Source organism: Nycticebus coucang, chromosome 10, assembly GCF_027406575.1.
Source record: "Nycticebus coucang isolate mNycCou1 chromosome 10, mNycCou1.pri, whole genome shotgun sequence".
Classification (NCBI taxonomy): Eukaryota; Metazoa; Chordata; class Mammalia; order Primates; family Lorisidae; genus Nycticebus; species Nycticebus coucang.
Window position 1 is genome coordinate 115328820 of NC_069789.1, and position 22485 is coordinate 115351304.

The 22485-nt window shown below is 51.7% G+C and overlaps 2 protein-coding genes across 5 annotated transcripts in view; both read right to left on the reverse strand.

The window, feature by feature from the left end:
• The window catches only part of CPT1C (carnitine palmitoyltransferase 1C), a 28399-nt gene extending 20856 nt beyond the window's left edge, over positions 1-7543 (reverse strand). The window contains exons 1-2 of the mRNA XM_053606574.1: positions 7303-7543; positions 6388-6542 (exon numbers count right to left, since the gene is read on the reverse strand). Coding sequence (XP_053462549.1) covers positions 6388-6528 — 141 coding nt within the window. The 5' untranslated portion in view covers positions 6529-6542; positions 7303-7543. The remainder of the gene's footprint in view (positions 1-6387; positions 6543-7302) is intronic.
• Positions 7544-10417: 2874 nt separating this feature from the next.
• On the reverse strand, positions 10418-21521 carry PRMT1 (protein arginine methyltransferase 1). Of its 4 annotated transcripts, XM_053606582.1 has the most exons (11): positions 21312-21418; positions 19097-19150; positions 18438-18539; positions 17570-17725; positions 17374-17437; positions 14712-14854; positions 13889-13976; positions 13690-13805; positions 12512-12662; positions 12020-12141; positions 10418-10705 (listed from the first exon to the last, which is right to left on the reverse strand). In XM_053606582.1, the coding sequence occupies exons 1-11, from the start codon at positions 21345-21347 to the stop codon at positions 10622-10624; spliced, it is 1116 nt and encodes a 371-aa protein (XP_053462557.1). In that variant the 5' UTR covers positions 21348-21418; the 3' UTR covers positions 10418-10621. The 4 variants fall into 4 exon arrangements, with proteins under 4 accessions (XP_053462557.1, XP_053462558.1, XP_053462559.1 ...); XM_053606583.1 differs by lacking the exon at positions 19097-19150 and having other exon boundaries at positions 21312-21521; XM_053606584.1 differs by lacking the exons at positions 19097-19150; positions 21312-21418 and adding an exon at positions 18761-18875.
• Positions 21522-22485: the final 964 nt, after the last annotated feature.

The following is a 22485-nucleotide window of genomic DNA, read 5'->3' on the forward strand; positions in this document are numbered from 1 at the left end:
CTCTTCTAGGTCCATTGACTCAAGGCAATGCTTTAGCTGATAAACACACTCATCTTTTCCCAATAACTTCTCAATCCTCGGCTGAATTATCTCATGCTATTCATCATCAAAATGCCACTGCCCTCTGTCGTCAATTTCATCTTCCTCGTGAAGCAGCTCGCCAAACAGTAAAAAATTGCCCTTCTTGCCCACAACAGCTCCCTATTCCTCACTTCGGCATAAATCCACGTGGCCTATTACCTGCTCAAGTTTGGCAAATGGATGTTACTCATTTCCCATCAATTGAAAAACTCTTCTGTTCGGGCGGCGCCTGTGGCTCAGTGAGTAGGGCGCTGGCCCCATATGCCGAGGGTGGTGGGTTCAAACCCAGCCCCGGCCAAACTGCAACAACAACCAAAAAATAGCCGGGCGTTGTGGCAGGCGCCTGTAGTCCCAGCTGCTCGGGAGGCTGAGGCAAGAGAATCGCGTAAGCCCAAGAGTTAGAGATTGCTGTGAGCCGTGTGACGCCACGGCACTCTACCCGAGGGCGGTACAGTGAGACTCTGTCTCTACAAAAAAAAAAGAAAAACTCTTTTGTTCATGTTACAGTTGACACTTTGGTTTCATTTTTGCTTCCGCATGTCCTGGTGAAGCTGCTAAACATGTTATTGCTCATTCTTCTAGGAATCCCACAATTAGTCAAAACAGACAATGGTCCTGCTTACTCCAGCAAAACTTTCTCTTCCTTTTGTTCAACTTTCTCTATCGCCCTTAAAAACAGGTATACCCTACACCCTCAAGATTAAGATATTGTTGAATGTGCTCATTGCACCCTTAAACTCCAGTTACTTAAACTAAAAAAGGGGGAGATATATCCTGGAACTCCACATAACCTTCTTTCTTATGCTCGTTTTACTTAAAAATTTTTAAAAGTTGATACTTTAGGTCACACAGCATTAGAACATTTTTGGAATTCTCCATCCTCTACATACCCTGCGGTCCTGTGAAGTTCCCCTTAACTGATACCTGGCAAGGGCCTGATCCTGTGTTAATATGGAGAAAAGGACAAGTTTTCGTCTTTCCTAGAACAACTAACAGTCCTCCTTGGCTTCCTGAATAGGAATTTATAAATTATGGAGTGATATAACCTTATAACTCCAGTTTGCATCCCTGTCAAAGGAGATGATCAGAAACTACATGACTAATCTAGAAGACTACTTGCCTCTTGTAACATTAATGATTGTGTCACTACTAGAGAATGGATTCTAAATACTTTGACAACAGAATCAGAAGTTAGCCAGAAACATCTCTGGCCCCTTGCAGCAATCCTTCAGCCAGTGGAAGTCCTAGAGCCCACAAATGAAGTGATGCAAAATGACTCTCGAACTTTATAACTTGTGTTTCACCTCCCAGACTTTTATTAGTTGATAATACTTCTATAACCAAAACTGAATATGGACCCCCTTTAAATTGTAATTTATCTAATTGTGTTAACTGTTTTAATCCATTTGATACTATTACTGTAATTGAACAGCCATCTTTTGTTATGTTACTTAGCCATGGTATGATGAATCAGGCATGCAAACTTTAATTGAACTTGATGGGTATTTATACCATATTACCCATAATAATGATAACTTTAATATAGCAAAACTTCATCAAAAAATTCAAACTCATCTGAATGTTTATGATCCTGCTCAACTTGCTAAAAATATTTTTGATAAATTACAGTCTTTTAATCCTTTGGAAAAGATTGAACATCTTACAATAACATTAATTGTATTACAAGTTTTATTTATTTATTTATTTATTTTAGAGATAGTCTCACTCTGTTGCCCTTGGTAGAGTGTCATGGTGTCACACTGCTCACAGCAACCTCCAACTCCTGGGCTCAGGAAATTCTCTTGCCTCAGCCTCCCGAGTAGCTGGGACTACAGGCGCCTGCCACAACACCTGGCTTTTGTTGTTGTTGGTGGTGGTGTTGTTGCAGTTTGCCTGGGGCTGGGTTTGAACCTGCCACCCTTGGTATATGGGGCTGGCACCCTACTCACTGAGCCACAGGTACCGCCCACATTAGGAATTTTAATATTATTCTTGTTTTGTATCTTCCCAATCCTCTGCAGAGTCGGAGCCAAATGATTCCTCCAGTTAAAAACCTCCGTTCATGAATTAAATCTTGCAAATAGGAAAGGAGATGTAGAGAGCAGGCTGTGAGACGGCAGAGCCCTCACAGCCTGGGGAACATTCAGGGAATGAACCATCCAAATGCTTCTCCTCCATTCCAAAACAGCCATATTCCTTTCTTCCTGCTCCCTTTGAAGTCACGAGCCCTTTCTTTGTCTAGTTAACTATGCAGAGATCCTTGAGATCTCTCCCTCCTTTCTCCTTGTCATATACTAACAAAGTTAAGTAGTAACCACTAAGTCACATAGTTCTTCCTTTGTTTTGTTAACTATGCTGGGATCATCGTGATTTTTCCCTTCTTGCTTCTTGTCATATGTTAACGAACTTGAGTAGAAACCATTAACAAGATAGTTTGTCTTTGTTAAAGTTATTTACATTTTTCTATTGTACTGTTAGACCAAAACTATGTCTTTTGTTTATGCTACCTCCCCCTGGACAACCCTGTACAGATAGTATAAAATAAAGCTGATTATGTACTTTGGTGCTGGCTGTAGCCATCAGCTCAGCCAGTCCTCCTGGTCCCATCCTTTGTTTCCATGTCTTCTCTTGTGCTGTATTTTCCTCATTCCTCACCAATTCCACTCTGGTTCACTCCCCTTTGCCGCGCTGGTTCGCGACACTGGATTGCAATGGAACAGTGACTTCATAATAACAGGAAATATCTATATACCAGGAGCATCATTAAAACCTTCATTCCTGGGCAGCGCCTGTGGCTCAGTTGGTAGGGCGCCGGCCCCATATACCGTGGGTGGCGGGTTCAAACCCGGCCCTGGCCAAACTGCAACCAAGAAATAGCCAGGCGTTATGGCGGGTGCCTGTAGTCCCAGCTACTCGGGAGGCTGAGGCAAGAGAATCGCTTAAGCCCGGGAGTTGGAGGTTGCTGTGAGCTGTGTGAGGCCATGGAACTCTACCTAGGGCCATAAAGTGAGACTGTCTCTACAAAAAAAAAAAAAAAAAAACCTTCATTCCTCCTGAAACCTTTGAGGGAGCAATTATTATTATCCCTAGCATTCAGGTGAAGAACATGAGGAAAGTGGTGGAACTGGGATTTGAACCCATGTCACCTGACTCCAGAGTCCCATTATCAAGCAACCAAACCACCTACCTGTCTTGTGACTCTAATGCTGCAGTTCTCAACCTGTGGGTCACGACCCCTTTGGGGGTCGAACAACCTTTTCACAAGGGTTGCCTAAGACCATCCTGCATATCAGATATTTACATTATGATTCATAACAGAAGCAAAATTATAGTTATGAAGTAGCAACAAAAATAATTTTATGGTTGGGGTCACCACAACAGGAGGAACTGTATTAAAGGGTCGCAGCATTAGGAAGGTTGAGAACCACTGCTCTAATGTAAACAGTCTGTACTCAAGACACCATACTCTGGGGTTTGCTGCATCTGAATTTCATGTTCATGTGGAAACCATTGCAAGGGACTCTCTGACCCCCTGCTGCTGAACAACACACTATGTGTTGACACTATGCCCAAGTGATCCACTAGAGATTATTCAAAACATCCCCAGGATGTCAGTACTGGGAATACATTCTAGAAAAATAGCCCAGGACAATGGGCATGATTGTGGACTCCAGACTGCTCATTCTAGCTCTCCTGCTAGTTCCGCATCTTAGGAGCTTTGTGACTTTGGGAAAATAAAAGCACCTCTCGGGGCCTCAGCTGCTTCCGCTATAAAATGGGAGCAACAAGAGGTGTACCTCAGAGGGCTGTAGTGAGGATCAGATTAGCAATAGATTTAAAGGGCTTAGTTAGTATAGAGTCTGGGATGCACTAAATACTACCTCATATGATTTCAGAAATGAGGACACAAAAGCCCAGGAAGTTAATTAGCATGCTGGCAGTCACACACCACCTATGTGGCACAGCCAGCATCCTAAGAATGCTGCAGCTGCAATGCTCTCTTCTCTGAGCCAAGCCCTCTGCTAAACACAGTTAATGCTTACAACCACCCCTGGAGGCAGGCATTGTCGTTGGTCCCATTTTAGAAATGAAGAAAGTGAGGCTTAGAGATGAGCGTGCAGAACAGCAGTTCTGGGGAGGTAAGGGCACTTCCACCCTCTGGGACCAAGCAGCAGAGTAGTTCTTGGAGTCCTAGAATGGAAGAAGAAGGATGCGAGAGGGCCAAGTAATCATGGAGGGGAGAGAGGCAGCTATGTTGCAGCAAGGAAAACTCACTTATTACTAGCACGAGGATAAGACGAGTATAAGTGTCTGCTGGGGGCTGTTAGCAGTTCAGGTCTTGACTTAGACGTAGGGTGACACTCTATATTTGAAAATGAAGCTGGTTGCAGTGGCTCACGCCTGCAATCCTATCACTCTGGGAGGCCGAGATGGGTGGATTGCTTGAGCTTAGTTCAAGACTAGCCTGAGCAAGAGCTAGACCCCCATCTCTAAAAATAGCTGGGGGCGTTGTGGTGGGTGCCTGTAGTCCCAGCTATTTAGGAGGCTGAGGCAAGAGGATTGTGTGAACCCAAGGGTTTGAGGTTGCTGTGAGCTATGATGTGACAGAGCAAGATTCTGTCTCAAAAAAAAAAGAAAAATCAAAAAAGCCTGGGCATGTTGGCTTATGCCTGTAATCCTAGCTCTCTGGGAGGCCAAGGCAGATAGATTGCTTGAGCTTGAGAGTTTGAGACCAGCCTGAGCAAAAGCAAGACCACGTCTCTAAAAATAGCTGGGCATTGTGGCGGGTGCCTGTAGTCCTAGCTACTATGGAGGCTGGGGATGACTGAAGCTATTTAAAAAAAAAAATTATTTTTGAAAATGGAACTTCACAGCCAGGCATGATGGGTCATGCCTGTAATCCTGGCACTCTGGGAGGACAGGGCGCATAGAGTGCTTGAGCTCACAAATTCAAGACCAGCCTGAGCAAAAGCAAAACCCCATCTCTACTAAAAATAGAAAAACTGGGGCAGTGCCTCTGGCTCAGTGGGTGGGGCACCGGCCCCATAAACCGAGGGTGGTGGGTTCAGGCCTGGCCCCAGGCAAATTGCAACAAAAAATAGCCAGGTTTTGTGGTGGGCACCTGTAGTCCCAGCTATTTGGGAGGCTGAGACAAGGGAATCGCCTAAGCCCAGAAGTTGGAGGTTGCTATGAGCTGTGTGATGCCATAGCATTCTACCAAGGGTGATAAACAACAATGAAACATAGAAAAACTGAGGCAAGAGGATCACTTGAGCCTGAGTTGGAGGTTGCTGTGAGTTATGAAGCCATGGTACTCTATCCAGGGTGACAGCTTGAGACTCTGTCTCAAAAAAAAAAAAAAAAAGGAACATCAGGAAGACTCAGTATATAAGGACAGTGGTTGCCTTGCAATGGAGATGAAAAAGCTGGCTGGAAAGGGGTTTGAAGGAACATTCTAGAATGGTATGGTGGCTGTCTTGAAGAGGAGTCGGTTACATGGGTATTGTCAAAATGCAAGGACCATAGCCTTTAAAACCTGTGCATTTTTCTGTATCTAATTGTATCATATCTATGTGTATGTGTTATGTACACATACATGTGTGTCTATATGTATCTGTGTGTTTAACTAGAAGAATAGCATGGCCACATGTTAACACTTTAGTTGCTGGATTGGCCTAAGAGCCAAGGAGTCCCAGGGAGTCCCAGGGGAAGGACTGAGAGGACTCTTTGCGGGCTCAGAGTAATGGCTATTTATAAAGTGGAACAGATTTAATCAGCAATATGACCTCAAGGGTGTGGTCCAGCCTGCTCAAATGTCTCAGCTCAGGGGGTCTTTCTGGACTGCCCGATATTTAACTGCAACACTGTCACATCCCTCTTCACCTGCTTTATTTATGGTCCACCACAGTACATGTTACTATCTATATGCGATGACACTATTAAGTGTCACCATACTCTATACTTTATCTTCTTTATTGTCTTTTCCCCCAAGTCAAAGGAGAGCTCCATGAGGACAGGAGTCTGTGTGTCCCAGTGCCCAGAAAAGTACCAGACCCTTCACAGATGTGCCATAGATATTTGGTAAATAAATGAAGGAGGAATAACATTATCAAAAGCTCTCAATCCTATAATCCTAAGCATTCTAGGAGGCTGAGGTGGGAGCATCACTTGAGCTCAGTAGTTCTAGACCAGCCTGAGCAAGAGTGAAACCCGGTTTCTACTAAAAATAGAAAAAATTCGCCTGGCTTTGTGGCCAGATCCTGTAGTACCAGTTACTTAAGAAGCTGAGGCAGCTGCCCTCCTCACCCAGAAACGTGAGAGATGCCTTTTCCAAGAGCGCAGGCCAGAGAGGTAGATCTCCTGTAACACAGGGGCACTGAGCTCCACTTCTGCCCCATCCGAAGTCAGCGAGGATCGAAAGCCCACGGCCTGGTGCGCTTCAGCCATGTCACTCTAGAGCCCTGGGAGAAGGACAGAGGCTCATTCTCTAAGCTCGCAGCCCCTCCTCCCTCAGACTCAGGGGTGGGGCCCCCAGATCCTCCTCCCTCAGACTCAGAGGTCCGGACCCCAAATCTCTTCTCTCCCAGGACCTGGAAATCTGGCCCCAGCCCTCTCCTCGTGCAGACCCAGAAATACGAGTACAGGACCTAGCTCACCCTGCCCTAAGCACGTGTGGGGTAGTGAGGGTCCTGGTCAAGGGAAGGACAACAATTGGGGATCCCTGGGAAGGCATAGAGACCCCTTACTTGCTCTGCAGAAACCTGCTGCAGGGGCAGGGCCTCCCCCTAATAAAGGACTCCGGGGATTGGGGGTTGGGAAGGGAAATCAGTCCAGGGTGAGTTACGGGGTCTGGAGGCAAACGTTAGTTTTAGACACATATAAAATAAACACTTGCCGGATACTGACGTTGTCTACCCCATTTCCGTTTCCCAGGCCATGGCGGGGATGGAGAGTGGGGGGTGTCTATAAATTAATTTGCTCTAGAGTCGCCCAGCCTCCCCTCCCCCAGCCCAAGGCTGAAGGGGATGGGAGGAGGAGGCACCCTAATGCGCATGCCTTGCAGCCGGGATGTTGAGGCTGGGAGCGGAGGCGAGCGTCGAGGACAAGTGATGAAGAGGCCCGACCGCCCAACCCGAGACACAGGCCTCTAGTCCCCGCGATAAGGGTTATTGGGGGTTTAGGGGTAGAAGGGATCTCAGGCACCTGCGGTTCAGTACATACCACGCTGAATCAGGGGTCCGCTGATGGGCTCCTTGGGACCAAACAAAAGTACACCCTCGCCCCTCCGATTTTGAGCGCCGGACCCAAATTTCCCGCTTGTAGATGTCCAATGAAGAGTCCACGGTTTGGTAGAAAGGCCTTCGGAATTCAACCTACTCCCAGATAGCCGACACCCAGAAACCCCGATTTCTGTCTCGCTTGTGCCTAGCCAAGTATTCTGGTCCTTCATTTTATCCCCGCCCCTTCCAATCTCTCTGCGTTCTACCCCCGCCCCCTTCCAATCCCGGTGCTCTATCCCCGCCCCTTTCGAACCACAATGTCCAATCCCCTCCCTCCGTTCGATCTCCGTCCTCAGTCTTCTTTATCTGCCCTAGGCCTCTCCGGTTTAGCCTTTCCGATTTCGCGCAGCTGTTCCGAACCCCGGGTTCTTGAGCTCCCCACTCAGCTCTTTGTCAGGGAAAGTCACGCGCTAAGGGTACAGGAGCGGATCTCAGCCCTTTCTCGCTGGAGAGGGAGGAGGGATGTTTTGGGGTCGGCCCACCAAAACTACCCACAGAAGGCACATGGATTGAGTTGGGATGACGGAGCTACAGCAAATTAGACAGTGAGAGGGACTTCCGTGAGGGAAAAGGAGCGAGGATAAGGAGAGGAAGAGTATATTAGAGCCAGGCGCAGACTGAGAGGCCGAACTGGGCACAGACAAGTAGACTGAAACGCAGAACTCTTGTTTTATTCGGCTCTGGACGCTAGGATTCTTTGTCCTGGCTGGGTGCGGTGTGCCCCTGGGTCCAGCCCAGTCACAGCCTGGGGAGGGGGTGAAGAAGACAATCTCAAAGGGTGGAGTAAGGGGGGAAATTGGGCTAGCAACTCCAACACACAGATGGGCAAACTGAAGCCAGGCAAGGAGAGACATGCCCGAGGTCACCCAGTGATCTGGGCACTCCACTGTCCCTCTGGCTGCATGCGGTAGTCCTGGAGATGGAGCAGGGCTTTCACCTCGCGCCGCCGCCCGTAGCTGGGGGGTGGGGGGGGGTCCTTCCCAATGGGCTCCTTGGTGGAGGCAGAGGAGAGCCAGTATATGATCTCCAGCGGTGGTGCGTCTGGCGTGTGCCCAAGGAACATGAACGCCGGCGGTGCTGGGGTACCTGCTGCCAGGGCCCTCTGGGGAAGGAGCGTAGGAGAACGCCATGCTCAGACAGAATCGAGGAAGGAGGCGTGGTGGGACAGGGGCACCCAGAACTTCAAGATCACTGGGGCACCCTTACAGATCACCTGCCCATTGCACAGATGGGGAAAATGGTTATCAGAAGGGGACGCGCGTCCTTACAGTCTCTTTCCTGCACTGTCACAGGGGCCCCTGGCCTCTCACCTGCCCCAAGTCCCCTTGGGCAGAGACAGCAAGGAGCAATACCAAAATGTGGGCCATGGGGCCAGAGGAAAACTTTCGGTTGAATACTTCCCTCTAGGCTTGAGCGCTTGTAGCTCAGTGGCTAGGACGCCAGTCACATACACCAGAGCTGGCAGGTTCGAATTCAGCCCAGGGCTGCCAAACAATGACAACTACAACAAAAAAATAACCGGGCGTTGTGGCGGGCGCCTGTAGTCCCAGCTACTCAGGAGGCTGAGGCAAGAGACTCGCTTAAGCCCAAGAGTTTGAGGTTGCTGTGAGCTGTAACGCCACAGCACTCTACCAAGGGCAACATAATGAGACTCTCAAAAAAAAAAGTTCCCTCTAGGTGCAACCCCACCCCTACTTCAGAGCAAGGAACCACGGCCAGTCTCCACTTCCTAGGCGCGGAAAACTGAGACCACGCACACAACGTAAGGGCAGGATTTGAATCTGGATCCCTGCTTCTACACTGCAGCCTCAGAGCCCCCACTAGATGTGAGGGTCACTCTGCTGATAATGCCTGTGAAGCCTCAAGAGACGCGACCCTTTTAAGGCATCGGGAAGTGGGGCAGGTCCAACGACACTTTCAGGTGATGATGAAGCAGCAGACTTCCAGGAAAAGGGGTAGGGGCGGGAAGCACTGCCCCAGTGTAGCTGTGACCTCACCCTCACTGGTCAGGAAGCTGCCCTCTATGGGGCCAGATTTCCAGAGAAGGGGCTGGGCAACGTGGGACCACTGCACACAGGGCCAGTTTGGGGCAGGTGTAGAAAAGAGACTGGGCACTAGCAGTGTCCCATCCTGGACAAAGGGGAAGAGGCTTAGCAGGTGTGAGGTGCCACAGGCCTAGAGCTCCAAGAGCACCAAAGCAGATGTAGCCAGGGCCGTTAAAGGACATGGATGGTGTGCTGGGTCACCAAGGTCACATGCAGTGTTTTAGGGGCCCAGGGACACGACGGACAGGCACTGTGAGTGGAGGGCAGGGGCAGACACTGCGCCTGCAGTGCACAAGCAGCACCCTCCACAGAGGACAACTCCCTAAGCCAAGCTCTAGGCCATTCTGGGGGAGGAACCATCATGGGGACACCACCATGACTCAGTTTCCCCAGATACAGAGAACTGGGCACTACTCATTGTCAGATGGCCTTGGAGGGTCCTGGACAGGAAAAAAAAAATAGCCAGGGAGAGGAACAATATGAGTGCTGGGAGGAGGGGAGACAAGTTTTCTGGGAAACTTGAGGGCCTAGCTATGCTGGGAATCTACCCCCACCCACAGCATAGCAAGGCAGGCGGAGAGCTGAGCCCTGCCCCAGGGGTGCAAAAGTGTACAGGGTCCCAGGGACAAACCCTAAGAGAGGGATAGGAGAACTTGGACAAAGACAAAGATCCTTAGAAAGAACTGTAGTCCCAGCTACTTGGGAGGCTGAGGCAAGAGAATTGCCTAAATCCAGGAGTTGGAGGTTGCTGTGAGCTGTGATACCATTGCACTCTACCCAGGGTGATAAAGTGAGACTCTGTCTCTAAAAAAAAAGAAAAGAAAGAACTGTGGATGGCAGAGACCCCACCAAGGGACCAAGGAGAGAGACTGCGACCCAGAGAAAGGAGCACTCAGAAGTGCAGCCACCAGCACAAGCCCATGTCTAGTCCTCTCAGCTGTTTAGAATAGCATCTCAGCACCTGCAAAGGGAACCCCAACCCCAATTTGACCCCAGGAAACTTGACCCAGGTCCCAGCTGAGGATTTATTGGCGTAAATGCAACCATATAAAAACATAAGTTATGAAAAACAGTCACGATGTGCCCCCCCACCCATCCCCCCAGCCCAGACCCCTAAACCCCCTTCTGTGGGAGGGAGGGAGAGGAAGAGTGAGCCCCGAAACCGAACACCACAGCCCCTGGGCCCTGCAGGGCCGTCTGGAGAGCAGGGGCGCCTCAGCGCATCCGGTAGTCGGTGGAGCAGGACAGCTCGCACAGCTGGCCCTTGAAGTCCAGGTCAATGGTGAAGTCCAGGTCCCGCTGTGGGGAGAAGATGGACATAAGCAATGGGCCCCCATGGGGCAAGGCAGGAAGAGACCAGTCAGGAGGTGGTGGCAGAGAGTGTGGAGGCTCCGTGTCAACACAATGTCCCCAAGACCCAGCCAGATCCTGCTTTCTGCTCATCTCCATGCTAGTGACCCCAATTGCTGGTCTCACCCCCAACATCTGTCCTGCACCAACTCAAGTAGATAGCTCCATATGGACACCTTCAAAGCACCTGATCCCCAGCCAAACTGCACTCACTGGGGGCACAGCCCAGCTGCTCCTTGCTGTCTCCTGCCTCAAGAAGGCCATTCCCATCCCCGAAGCAGTTATTTCTTCCTGCTTTTATTTAAAAGCCACCTCTCAAGCCCACTTCCTCCTCCAGCAAAACATCACAGCAACACTCCATGGTCGCAGACCACTGTCTACTTCCTTTCCTCTCAAGCTTTCTGGAAGCCCCCACACCATGCTCAGCATGTGTTGTATGGGAAGGCTTAGGCAGAGTCACCAATGGCCTCAGTAACTCCTCCTCCCTCCCGAGGTGTCTTTCACTTGGGTTTCTCCATTGTCACGGGGGCTAACTAAGCCTTCACTGTGGAGGACCTGTCCTGTGCTTCTGGGATGAGCATCCTTGGCCTCTGCCCACCAGTTGCCAGGAGCCCCCTTCTCCAGGAGAGACAACCACTGTCTCCAGATAGTAACAACCATCCTTGGGAGGAGAGAATCATCCTGGTTGAAAAGTGTTGCTTTAACTGGTTCTCATCACCCTGGGTCGAAGAGCAGGTGTGCCTTGGGTTACCACCCTGGGCCCTGGCCCCTCCCCCAATTCTAGGCCTTTTGCCCTCTGCCGACCCAGCATCTCCCCTCACACCTACCACACTAGACCTTCCCAGACTTTGCAGTCCCCTCGAAGACCCCGTGTCAGCTATATCCTACCAGGCATTTGGGAGGAAAAAGGATGAAAACAACCCAAGCAAAATCCTTCCTTTCTGCTCTCACACCTCACACCCAGGCTAAGAGTCCATCAGCTCTACCAGGGGCTGCCTCTCACCCTGAAGCCCATCCCCACCCACACCAATACTTGCCTGCCCTGCTCCCAGCTCCACAGGTCACCTCTAAACTGGCACATACCCTGTCACCATTCTGCTTGCCTAGCACCCTCGGGGGGCAGGCATTTGGCCTGGGGCCCTGGGCCTGGCCCCCCAGTAGATGCTCAATAAAACCATGTGTGCATGGGGCTGAGGGACCCAGACAGAACAGACAGAGGTGTCCCACCCAGGGCCCTTCTCATGCTGCTGCCTGGAGCCTTACATTGTTCTTGGCGTTGGGCCGCATGCCTATGGTGCCAAAGATCTCCTCGCCAGTCTTCACTGTCAGGTAGTCCTCCATGTAGAACACCGTCTGCTTCCAGTGTGTGTATGGGGACTCGGGGCCTGGGAGTGGGCAGGGCTCAGCCAGGCCTTGGTCTTCTCTCCCTGCCCCAGGGCCCCAGCCACACCATCCTCTCTACCTGGAATGCCCATACCCTGGGACAGTTCACTGAAGGCTGTCCCCAAACCACTTCACCCTCTTCAGGCTCTGAGATAGGGACCAGGCCAACATTTTGTGAGGAAACCGAGGCACAGCATACTCAGGTCACTTGCCCAAAGCCATATGGTTGTTAGAAGGCAGGGCTGGCACTGAAACATGTATGTCTCCCCCCTCCCACAGCCCCCCGTTTCTGTCACTACGCCATCCCTGAATCCCGCCAGCCTCTCCTCTACACGGTGTTCCTAGCCTGCCTGCGCTGTGCCCTGGCCTCACTGGTAGAGAAGCCGGTCCTCTTGTGGCAGCGGGTGAACTCAATGTTGAAGTAGGCCACCAGAGCGTGCACGTAGTCATTCCGCTTCACTTGCAGACAGAAGGGAGACGTGAAGGTCAGGTCTTCCACCTTGACGGTGTAGATGTCCACCTCCTGTGGGACAGGCCCCATAAGCCCACGCTTGGGGGAGTTCCCCATCATCACCTCCCTCTGCTTTCCCTTCTATCCTCTTGCTCCCTTGTTCAGCCTAGCAGCCCACTCTCCTCGGCCCTGTGACCCTGCTGTCCTCTTCCACTGGTCTTCCTTCACTGGGCCCAGGCCCCAGCTCCTCATTCATTTCTCACCCCACTTGCCCCTGTCACTCTGTGACATCCAGTGGTTGAATGCAAAATCTGTGGTGCCATGCATGGTCTCCTGTTCCCTTCCCTCCAACATCCAAATGCAGACCAGACAGTTTTACCCTAACTGTCCAGACCTACCTGCTCCCTTCCATTGCCCAGCAGGATCACCACTGTCCCTCAACTGTCCCATCTTAACAGGCTCCCTGCACCACCTTCCCACCATGCCCAGCAGACTGTGTCAAACCCCAATGTAAATCCTTCCTTGGCTCCCAGTGCTCTCAGACTGGCCCAGGGAGGGTCCCTCCTTTTCTATCACCTCTCTCCTTCACTCAGCAACCATCCTCCTCCTACACACCAGCCCCTCCTAACACTTGGCTTTGTCTACCTCACACACTGCAGCTTGTTGTCACTACATTCATTTTTTTTTTTGCAGTTTTTGGCCCTGGGCTGGGTTTGAACCCACCACCTCCGGCATATGGGGCTGGTGCCCTACTCCTTTGAGCCACAGGCGCCACCCTGTCACTACATTCTTTATTAGTGACCCATGTGCATATGAACCAGCTCATCGCCAGAGCTTCCACTGTCCTAGCACACGCTGTGGGTTCTGGGTGCCAAGTCAGGTGTGTTCTCTACAGGAACAGCCAAGTGGGGAATGGCCAGCTTGTCTCACTCACTGCTGTGGCCTGGAGCCCAATGTGAAGCAGAACTGGCACAGATTTTTAAGGCTCTGGGCCTCTAGCCTTTAGGTGACAAGTAAGGCTCCAACACTCTGGGCCCTAAGGTTAGGGGATGGCCCTTCCTTGGTGTCAGCTCTGGGGGTCATCCTGCCACACCCTCACCTTTATGAGGCAGGCATTGGTGACCAGCTGCTTGGGATCCACCACGTCCACTAGGGGCTCCTTGATGGCCACATCTTTGATGCAGGACATATCAAAGCCGTACACATTCTCCCACCCTAGAGAGGAAGCATGGAGGAGGGGTGAGCCCACAGCAGCCAGCCTGAGGCCCCACTCCACAGTTCCCCAGACCTGTGCTCACAGTGGATCTTGTAGTCTTTGTACTGTCGGTCCTCAATAGCCGTCACATACAGTGTGGCTCGGTCTGGGAAGATGAGGCCATCAGGAGCCTGCAGAAGGCCAGAGCATGAGGGCTGAGGGCCTTGGAAACATTGCCCCCCATACCTGCCTCTCTCCACCCACTCTGCTCCTTCCCTCGTCAAAGGCAGGGTCATCTCCCACCTGGACTCCTCAGTTGTCCAGGTTTCTGCCCTCATCCCTAATCTATTCCCCACACAGCTGGCAGAGGGTACCCAGAACACCCATGTCAGATCCTCCCTGGGTCCTCTGAGAGGAAAAGTCAGTCTCATGAGGGCCCTCAAGGTCCTACAAGCTCTGCACACACCCTACCAGCCCTCACCTATGATTGCTCTAGACCCTCGCTCCACTTTCCCCTCCCTGAAGCTCAACATGCAGCATGGGCACTTCTGCCCCAGAACCTTTACACTGGCTGTCTCCTCTACCTAGAACCCATTGCAGCTCTTTCCTATCCTTCATCAAGTAGTCTTAGTCACTTCTCCTGGCAGTGGCCTGCTCAGAGCTGAGCACCTGGGACCACCTTACCCTTTGCCCCGCTATGATTTTCTTCTCATCTCCTGTCACCGCTTGGCTTCCAATGCCTGGGACACACATTTTGGGCTGTCAGCCTTCCAATACCTGTGCATTCAACCTCCATATTAACTGGTCTCTGTGGGAGTGATCTAGTGTGGCCAGTTTTCTGCTTGGACCTTGACTGATATGCGCATGACAAACGGCCACCAGACCCCAGCCTGTGTGAGCTGCTCCCATCCCATCAGGGCCCTCACCAGCCACTTGTCTCGGGCATATAGCACAGTGTTGAGCATGGACTCATAGAAGAGGCAGTAACCCATCCACTCGCTGATGATGATGTCCACCTTTTCCACCGGCAGCTCCACTTCCTCCACCTTCCCCTTGATGATGGTCACCACTGTGGGACAGATAAGGGCAGCTGCCATGAGCTCTTGAAAGCAAGGGCTGGGGGTGGATTTGGGTATCTTCCCAAAATCTCTGTGAGCCAAAGCCACACCCTCTTAACTCTATTTTCAAATTCACATATCACTCTGGACATTTTTGGCACAAAAGCAGAAGTTTTTTGTGGACTGGGCATCATTTGGGTAGGTTTGATGTCATAAGTTAATAGCACACATTCTCAAAATAGCCTTAAGCTACCAGATAAGACACATATAGAGGGATTTACAGGAGACATTGTGTGACAGTTGGAATTTGCTTCAAATGGAGAATACTTAAAGGTGAGTGACAGGTACTTGTGAATTTATTATAATAGTTTCTTTTTTTTTGACATACGGTCTCACTTTGTTGCCCTGGGTTGAGTGCCATGGTATCATCACAGCTCACAGCAACCTCAAACTGTTGGGCTCAAGCAATCCTCTTGCCTCAGCCTCCCAAGCAGGAAGGACTACACAAGCACCTGCCATGACCCCCAGCTAAGTTTTCTATTTTCAATAGAGATGGGGTCTTGCTCTTGCTCAGGCTGATCTCCAACTCCTAAGCTCAGGGAATCCAAAGACCACAACCTCCCAAGTGCTAGGATTACAGGTGTGAACCACCACACCCAGCCATAACACTTCCTTTTCTTCTTCTTTTTTAGGCAAAGTCTCACTTTGTTGCCCTTGGTAGAGTGCTGTGGTGTCACAACTCACAGCAACCTCAAACTCTTGGGCTTAAGCGATTCTCCTGCGTCAGCCTCCCAAGTAGCTGGGACTACAGGTACCCGCCACAACACCAGGCTATTTTTGGCTGTAGTTGTCATTGTTGTTTGGCAGGCCTGGGCTGGGTTTGAACTTGCCAGTTCTGGTGTATCTGGCACCCTAGCTGCTGAGCCACAGGGACCAAGCCAGCTACAACACTTAAAAAAAAAAAAAAATCACTCCAGTTCCTAGAAGGCTACACATCTGGAAAAGCTACCATCTTCCCAAGTTCCCTACCCACCTCAACTTTGTCAGTGGGAACAAACTGAAGGGCAATTTGACGATATCAAACTTAATAACTCAAATTTCTGACCAAAGAAATTGACGTACTGTTATAAATTGACCTTACAGATATTCTAGATTGTGTATGAAATGATATCATGTGGGGCGGTGCCTGTGGCTCAGTGAGTAGGGCGCCGGCCCCATACACCGAGGGTGGCGGGTTCAAACCCAGCCCCGGCCAAACTGCAACAAAAAAATAGCCGGGCGTTGTGGCGGGCGCCTGTAGTCCCAGCTACTCGGGAGGCTGAGGCAGGAGAATCGCCTAGGCCCAGGAGTTGGAGGTTGCTGTGAGCTGTGTGACGCCACGGCGCTCTATCGAGGGCAATAAAGTGAAACTCTGTCTCTACAAAAAAGAAATGATATCATGTGCAGGGTTGGGGGAGGAGGGAAGAAAATCTCAGAGCAGCTTAAATGTCCATCAATAAGAGGCTGGCTCAGAAAGCCGTGGCACATACATATAGCAGCAGTTACAGAAGAGAGTACAATGCCTCAATATCTTGAAATATGTTTAACTACACAATAAGCAGGTGAAAAAAGGGCAAAATTCCTGTATGAAATGCTATTGGCATAAAAATTAGGCACATGGGGCGGTGCCTGTGGCTCAGTTGGTAAGGCGCTGGCCCCATATACCGAGGGTGAAGGGTTCAAACCCAGCCCCTGCTGAACTGCAACCAAAAAATAGCCAGGCATTGTGGCGGGCACCTGTAGTCCCAGCTACTCGGGAGGCTGAGGCAAGAGAATCACTTAAGCCCCAGGAGTTGGAGGTTGCTGTGAGCTGTGTGAGGCCACGGCACTCTACCGAGGGCCATAAAGTGAGACTCTGTCTCTACAAAGAAAAAAAAAATTAGGCACATGAATGTTAAAATGTTTACATATCCAAGCAGAGAAGGGCTTGTAAGGGCAGACTTCTCTTCTTAAGGTGGTGCTAGTTAAACTTAGAGGAGGGCAGCTGAGAGGCAGAGGAAGACTTGTCACTGTGGGACCTCAGCAGTCAACCACATGATTCTGCTATTCATTCAAGAAACAAGAGAGCGCTTTCTGCCCTAATTTTAAGACTGAAGCCTTAAGCTTGTGACTTTTTTTTTTTGAGATAGTGTCTCAAGCTGTCGCCTTGGGTAGAGGGCCGTGGTCTCTTGAGTTTAAGCGATCCTCTTGCCTCAGCCTCCCAAGCAGCTAGTAGTCATTGTTGTTTGGCAGGCCCAGGTTGGATTCGAATCCACCAGCTCCAGTGTATGTGGCTGGCACTCTAGCTGCTTGAGCTACAGGCAACAAGCCAAGCTTGTGACTTTGACACTTAGATTCTCAGGCTGCTGGCAACCCGGTAAGACCAGGGGAGAGGCACCGCTAGATCTGTGGCCCATCAGTTGCCCTCCAACTACCTTGCCACAGACAGGCGCTGGGGAAGCTGGAAATCACCCACTCCATTCCCACAAACCCATTTTCTTTCTGGGCTCACCGTGGTCTAACTTGTTGGCTTTGACGATCTTCACCGCATAATCAGAAATACTGGAACACTCGATCTGAGGGCCCAGGAAGAAGGGAGGGTGAGATCCCCTCAGTTCCATTCTCAGCCCCCATCCTCCTCCATCCAGTCCCTGGGCCCACTCTTCACCCTCCAAGCTCAGGCCCACCTGGCCACCCAGAAGACTCACCCCAATAACCTTACGGGCCCCAGCCTTGGCAGCGAACATGCAGAGGATCCCTGTGCCCGAGCCTACGTCCAGCACCACCTTGTCCTTGAAGAGGTGCCGGTTGTGAAACATGGAGTTACGGTAGGTGAGGGTGCGCACCTCATCCTTCAGCATCTCCTGGAGAAAGAGGTGCAGAGATGCTATGAGAGGGCCTATGCTCCCTGCTGGAAAGCAGGTCCCCAAGGCATTGATGGTTCAGAGGGCCAGACCTCAGCCCATCCACTTTGCTTCTGTGCACTTCAGACTAGATGGACTAAACCCCCATCTGAGCCAAATTCTACCATTGCCACCTAAACCCTACAATACCTGGCTTTTAAAAGTTCTCAGTAACTTCATGCTGCTGAACTGTACCCTTAAGGGATGGTAATTTTACAGTATTACAATTTACCACAATTTTATGAAAAAGGCCTCAGGAAAAACGATGTTCCTTAGATTGCCACCCCAGCTGCATTCTAGGACCTAAGTCTCTTCAGGCAAAAAGGTCCAGGTTCAGAAGCTGGGCAAGAGCACTTGCAACACAGTTCCAGTGATGGTCACTAGAGGGCGGCAGAGACCAACAGACCCTGCCGGACCTCGGGCTGAGGTCTCCGAAACGCATGCGCAATCCCAACCAGCCACTCCAGCCTTTGGAGATGGGCTCTGCAAAGCAGCAGGCTAACCTCGGTCTCCAAGGTAACGGCTGGGTGAGGTGACCCAGGGCCTGCGCAGCAGAGGGGCAGCCCACTGTCGGGGAAGCAGTGCGCATGCGTAGAGATGTAATTAATTTCCACCGCCCCCTAACATTTAACTCCCTCAAAATTCACCTGCCTCGGGAACCATCCACACTCACCTCATGGATGCCAAAGTGGGCGTAGGAGTCGAAGTAGTAATCTTTGGAAGTCATGTCCTCAGCATTGGGCTTCTCGCTGCTTTCTGCCTGGCCACAGGAAACCTGGGAGGGGCCAATGGGAGCATGGGTTAAATTTGGGGCCTCCCCACAGCTTCTTACTTCAGGCCCCTGCTTTATCCCTGAACAGTAGTACTGACCCCCCAAATCAACACTACAGCCCCCGCCTGCCATCTTGCCTATCCCCAGGAACCCCAAATCTAACAATCCCATTTTCCACTTCCAGGATCCCCCCCAGAGCACCATCCAGGGGAGCACCCCGATACCTCAGCCACGCCTACCATCTCTCCAGTCTCTCTGCCCCCGTCTCTAGCTCAGCCCACAGCTGGGGAGGGGAGGGGAAGCAGAACTGGGGCAGACACAGGGAAGGGCAAAGGGGGGCTGGAGATGGAGTTAAGGAAGTAGCCAGGATACTGCGGGGGTGGCAAATGGGGGCTGTGAACCTGGAGGGTTTTTCAGTAAGTGTTTTGGGGCATGAGTAAACTGGTTTGAAGCAAGAAGGACATGGTTAGACTTCTAGAAAGGACCAGATATGTGGCAAGATAATATTTATGTGGATGGAGGTGGGGGTGGGGAGGGGGGTCTCACAAAAGGATATTTACTTCTTCAAGAGGCGGCTGGAGGCTCATCCCATTAGCCAAGGTGGCTACAAAATTCTAGGAGAGAGTAACAGGGAGAAAGGATTAGCTACTGGGAGTGGCTGGGCGGCGGGGCCTAGTCTTTTGGGGCAGTGGGTTTCCAGCAGTTTTCCTTTTCCTTGGTGGGGAATGGGAGCAAAGAAGGCAGGCAGGTAATGAGGCAGGGCTGCTTGAAAGGGAAGGGAGAAGTCAGGGAGAAAAGGGGGCCTCCTATCCCAGCTGTGGCTGGAGAGATGGTGGCCCGCCCCCATGCTGCCCTACTCTGGCCAGGCAGCTGACCACACACCTCCCCCATCCAAGCCAGAGGAACTGGCTGGCACCCGCTGGACACTCAGGCACAGCTGTCCCTCCTCCTCATCACCTAATCCCCCCAGATTAGGTGACACTTCCTAACAAACACACCCATGCTGGGGTGCCATGAATAACTGGAGGGAAGGGGCTGGCAGGATATGCCAGCAGTGTATGTCAGTTCTGCAACTTAGTCTCTAGTCTGGGAAGATTTCAGAGAAGAGAGTGACTCATAGGCACCCTCCACCCCCTAGCTAGTACCTTAGCCTCTGGCTTCTGTCTTGGGCTTAGGAATTCCAAACAAAACCAGTTGGAACCAACGTCCTCACTTGTTAACGCTCTACCTAGGAAGGTAGTGTCCCAGGGAGGATGGCCAGCCAGTTTCTGGACCTCTTAAGAATGAGAGGGCACCAGGATGTGGTCTGGCAAGCTAGAGCCCAAAGCCCCAATTCATCCACCCATCCCAGGTCCTGAAAACCTCCAAGTGTGGGGCCAATCCCGAGGCAACCTCTGGGGAAGGTGTTTCTCCACCCATAGAGCCCCTGGTGTAGGAGAGCGCCAAAGGAGTGCGTGTGGGGAACTGATGTGCCCTTCCAGACAATACTACAAGGTAAGGTGTGGAAGGACAGAGGCCCCATCCAATTACATCTCTTACAGATGCGACCACTTTTCAAGACTCCAAGAAGGGCCAAGTCTCGGGCCATGACTCACTGGGCTCCCCCAGTTCTCCTATGCCAATGAGGACGCCTATAAGGGAGGCTAGGGAGGGAATTTCCCAATGGGGCCCATTTCTCAGTACCAAAGATAGATAATACCACCAGACAAGCCAGCCAAAGAGGGAATGAAACACAAGACTAAAACCTCTCCCCACTAGAACGAAACCTCACTGGAATCCATTTCAGACTACCAGGCTCAAGACCCCCACACAAAGCTTCATCTCTCATCCTCACAAAGGTCTAGATAGACAGTAAAGGCCACTGCCTGTGCACATCGCATCACAACTCCTTCCCCGCAGACATGCCCTCTCCTCCGCCGGCCTGGGAGAGATCCTACGGGAAGGTGGGCTTTGGGACACGCCCCATGAAAAAGATGTCCCTCCCACACATACAGAAATGGCCACAAGGGGGTGCAAGGCGCCTAACTAGGAAGGATCTCCTCCATCTAGATGACCCACCAACACCCAAAGGGAGGTCACAGGGTCATGCCCCATCCCCCCCAACTCTTAAAGCCCCCGCGGAGGTGAGAATTCAAGGACAGGAAAGCAGGGCGGGAGACCAATTCTTTATCCTCTTCCAGTCCCAAACCCAGAGTGTACAAAACCTAAACCGATGTCCCGGCAGATACCCCGGGACCTTGGGAGGGGACCGTAAAGGGTTGAGAAGCACTGGCCCTCCCAAGTCACTCCTCTCTACGTCTTGGAGGGCCCAAAGCAAATGCCACCTGGTGTGTGTCCCAGTCCCCCGGGAGCAGGGCTGGGGGCTTCAGAGGGAGAGTAGGACCCCTCTTCCCACCCCAGGCGTCCATACCCTCGGGCGGGGGCGGGGCCTTTGTCCCACACGTGGAGGCCGCTCGGCCACCCGGCTCGGCACACCCCCTCCCCACCCACCGAGCCTTGGCCACGTGGGGGCCTGGCTGGAAGCGCCCCCAGCCCTCTTCCACGTGGGAGGGGGAATGAAAATTCCTAGGCTAGGCCGGATGTCGAAGGCCCCCGAAAGCTAGGGAACCTCCACCTCAAACGATTTCCCTGGGTCGGGTGAGTGCGGCGCCCCTTGGCGAGGCTTGGGGCCTTCAGCCCCAACTTACCGACTTAAGAGTCCTTTCCCCACGACGGAGGCATAAAACACCGGCTCCCAAGCCGCCCCCTGCCCCCGTCGGCGCTCCAGGCACTCACCTCCATGATGCAGTTCGCGGGCTCGGCTGCCGCCATCTTCACCCGTACCTATTCCTCCTCCGGCCGTCGAGACCCCCCCTTTCTCTTCACTCCCCCCACTCCCGGGACCACTTTATACCAGAGAGTCCACGGCCCGCCTACCGCGACCCCGCCAGACGATCTCATTGGCAATAACGGCGGCAGTCTGAAAATACTCCCTACCAATTGGCTGAAGGGTACGCCCATCAAAGGTCAGGGGTTTGCCCAGGCTGGCGCTCAGGGTCCCGCCCCCTCAAGTCGACCAGGATGGGGACAACTGCCCGTCTATTGCAAAAAATGCGACTGGTGATTGGACAAAGTCAACCAGGAGTTCCTGCCCACTTTCCCCAGCACCGCCTCAAAGCTTCCCGGCGGGCCCTGCGCTTAGCGGACAACTTGCAACAGAGCTGTCCATCACCAAAACGACCCGCCTTTAAATCACTTCTATTGGTTTAGCCTTAGGCCTTTGCCATCCCTCGCCAAGTTACAGGCCTCAAAGAGAACACTGCAATTGGCCCGCGGATAGCGAGGAGCTCAGGGCTTTAGGCACCAGCGATTGGCTCAAAGGAACAAGCGCTCCACGTCCATTCGGTGGATTCTCCCAGACTCCCCTTGGAAGAACAAGGGACCTTGTGCCCATTTACCAGCGCTGAGAGACTCCGAGAGAGGAAGGGCTTATTTGGGGTCCGGAAACAAGTCAGGAATAGGAATCAGCCGTCAATGCGTTTAATCCCAGACCTCTCGACACAGCTGTTCCAAGTTTTTAAAATCCATCAACCCCTCTCAGGCCACTTTTGCCAAGTCTCTACCCCTGTCGTCAACGCCCACCTCTCTTTGTCTGGCGTAATTCTACGTGTCAGTCAGGGTGCAGTTTGGAGGCCATCTCTTCCAAGAAGCTTTCTTTTATCTGTAGAAAGAGTTCCTAGTTGAATGAAGATGAATGCAAAGGGTTGACTTCATGGACCCTGCCACTACTTCCTTTCAAACCAGTGTTCTCTGTTCAAACCTGTCTGCTGTCCCTGAATGAGCGCACTCTGTTGTCCCAGGGCTTCAGAGGGCAAACCCTTAACACTTTAAGATGTCCAATATAACTTATTTATTAGTTTTCTGCCTGCCCCTCTACTCTGTCCCCCAGGTCCATCACACCCATCAGCTC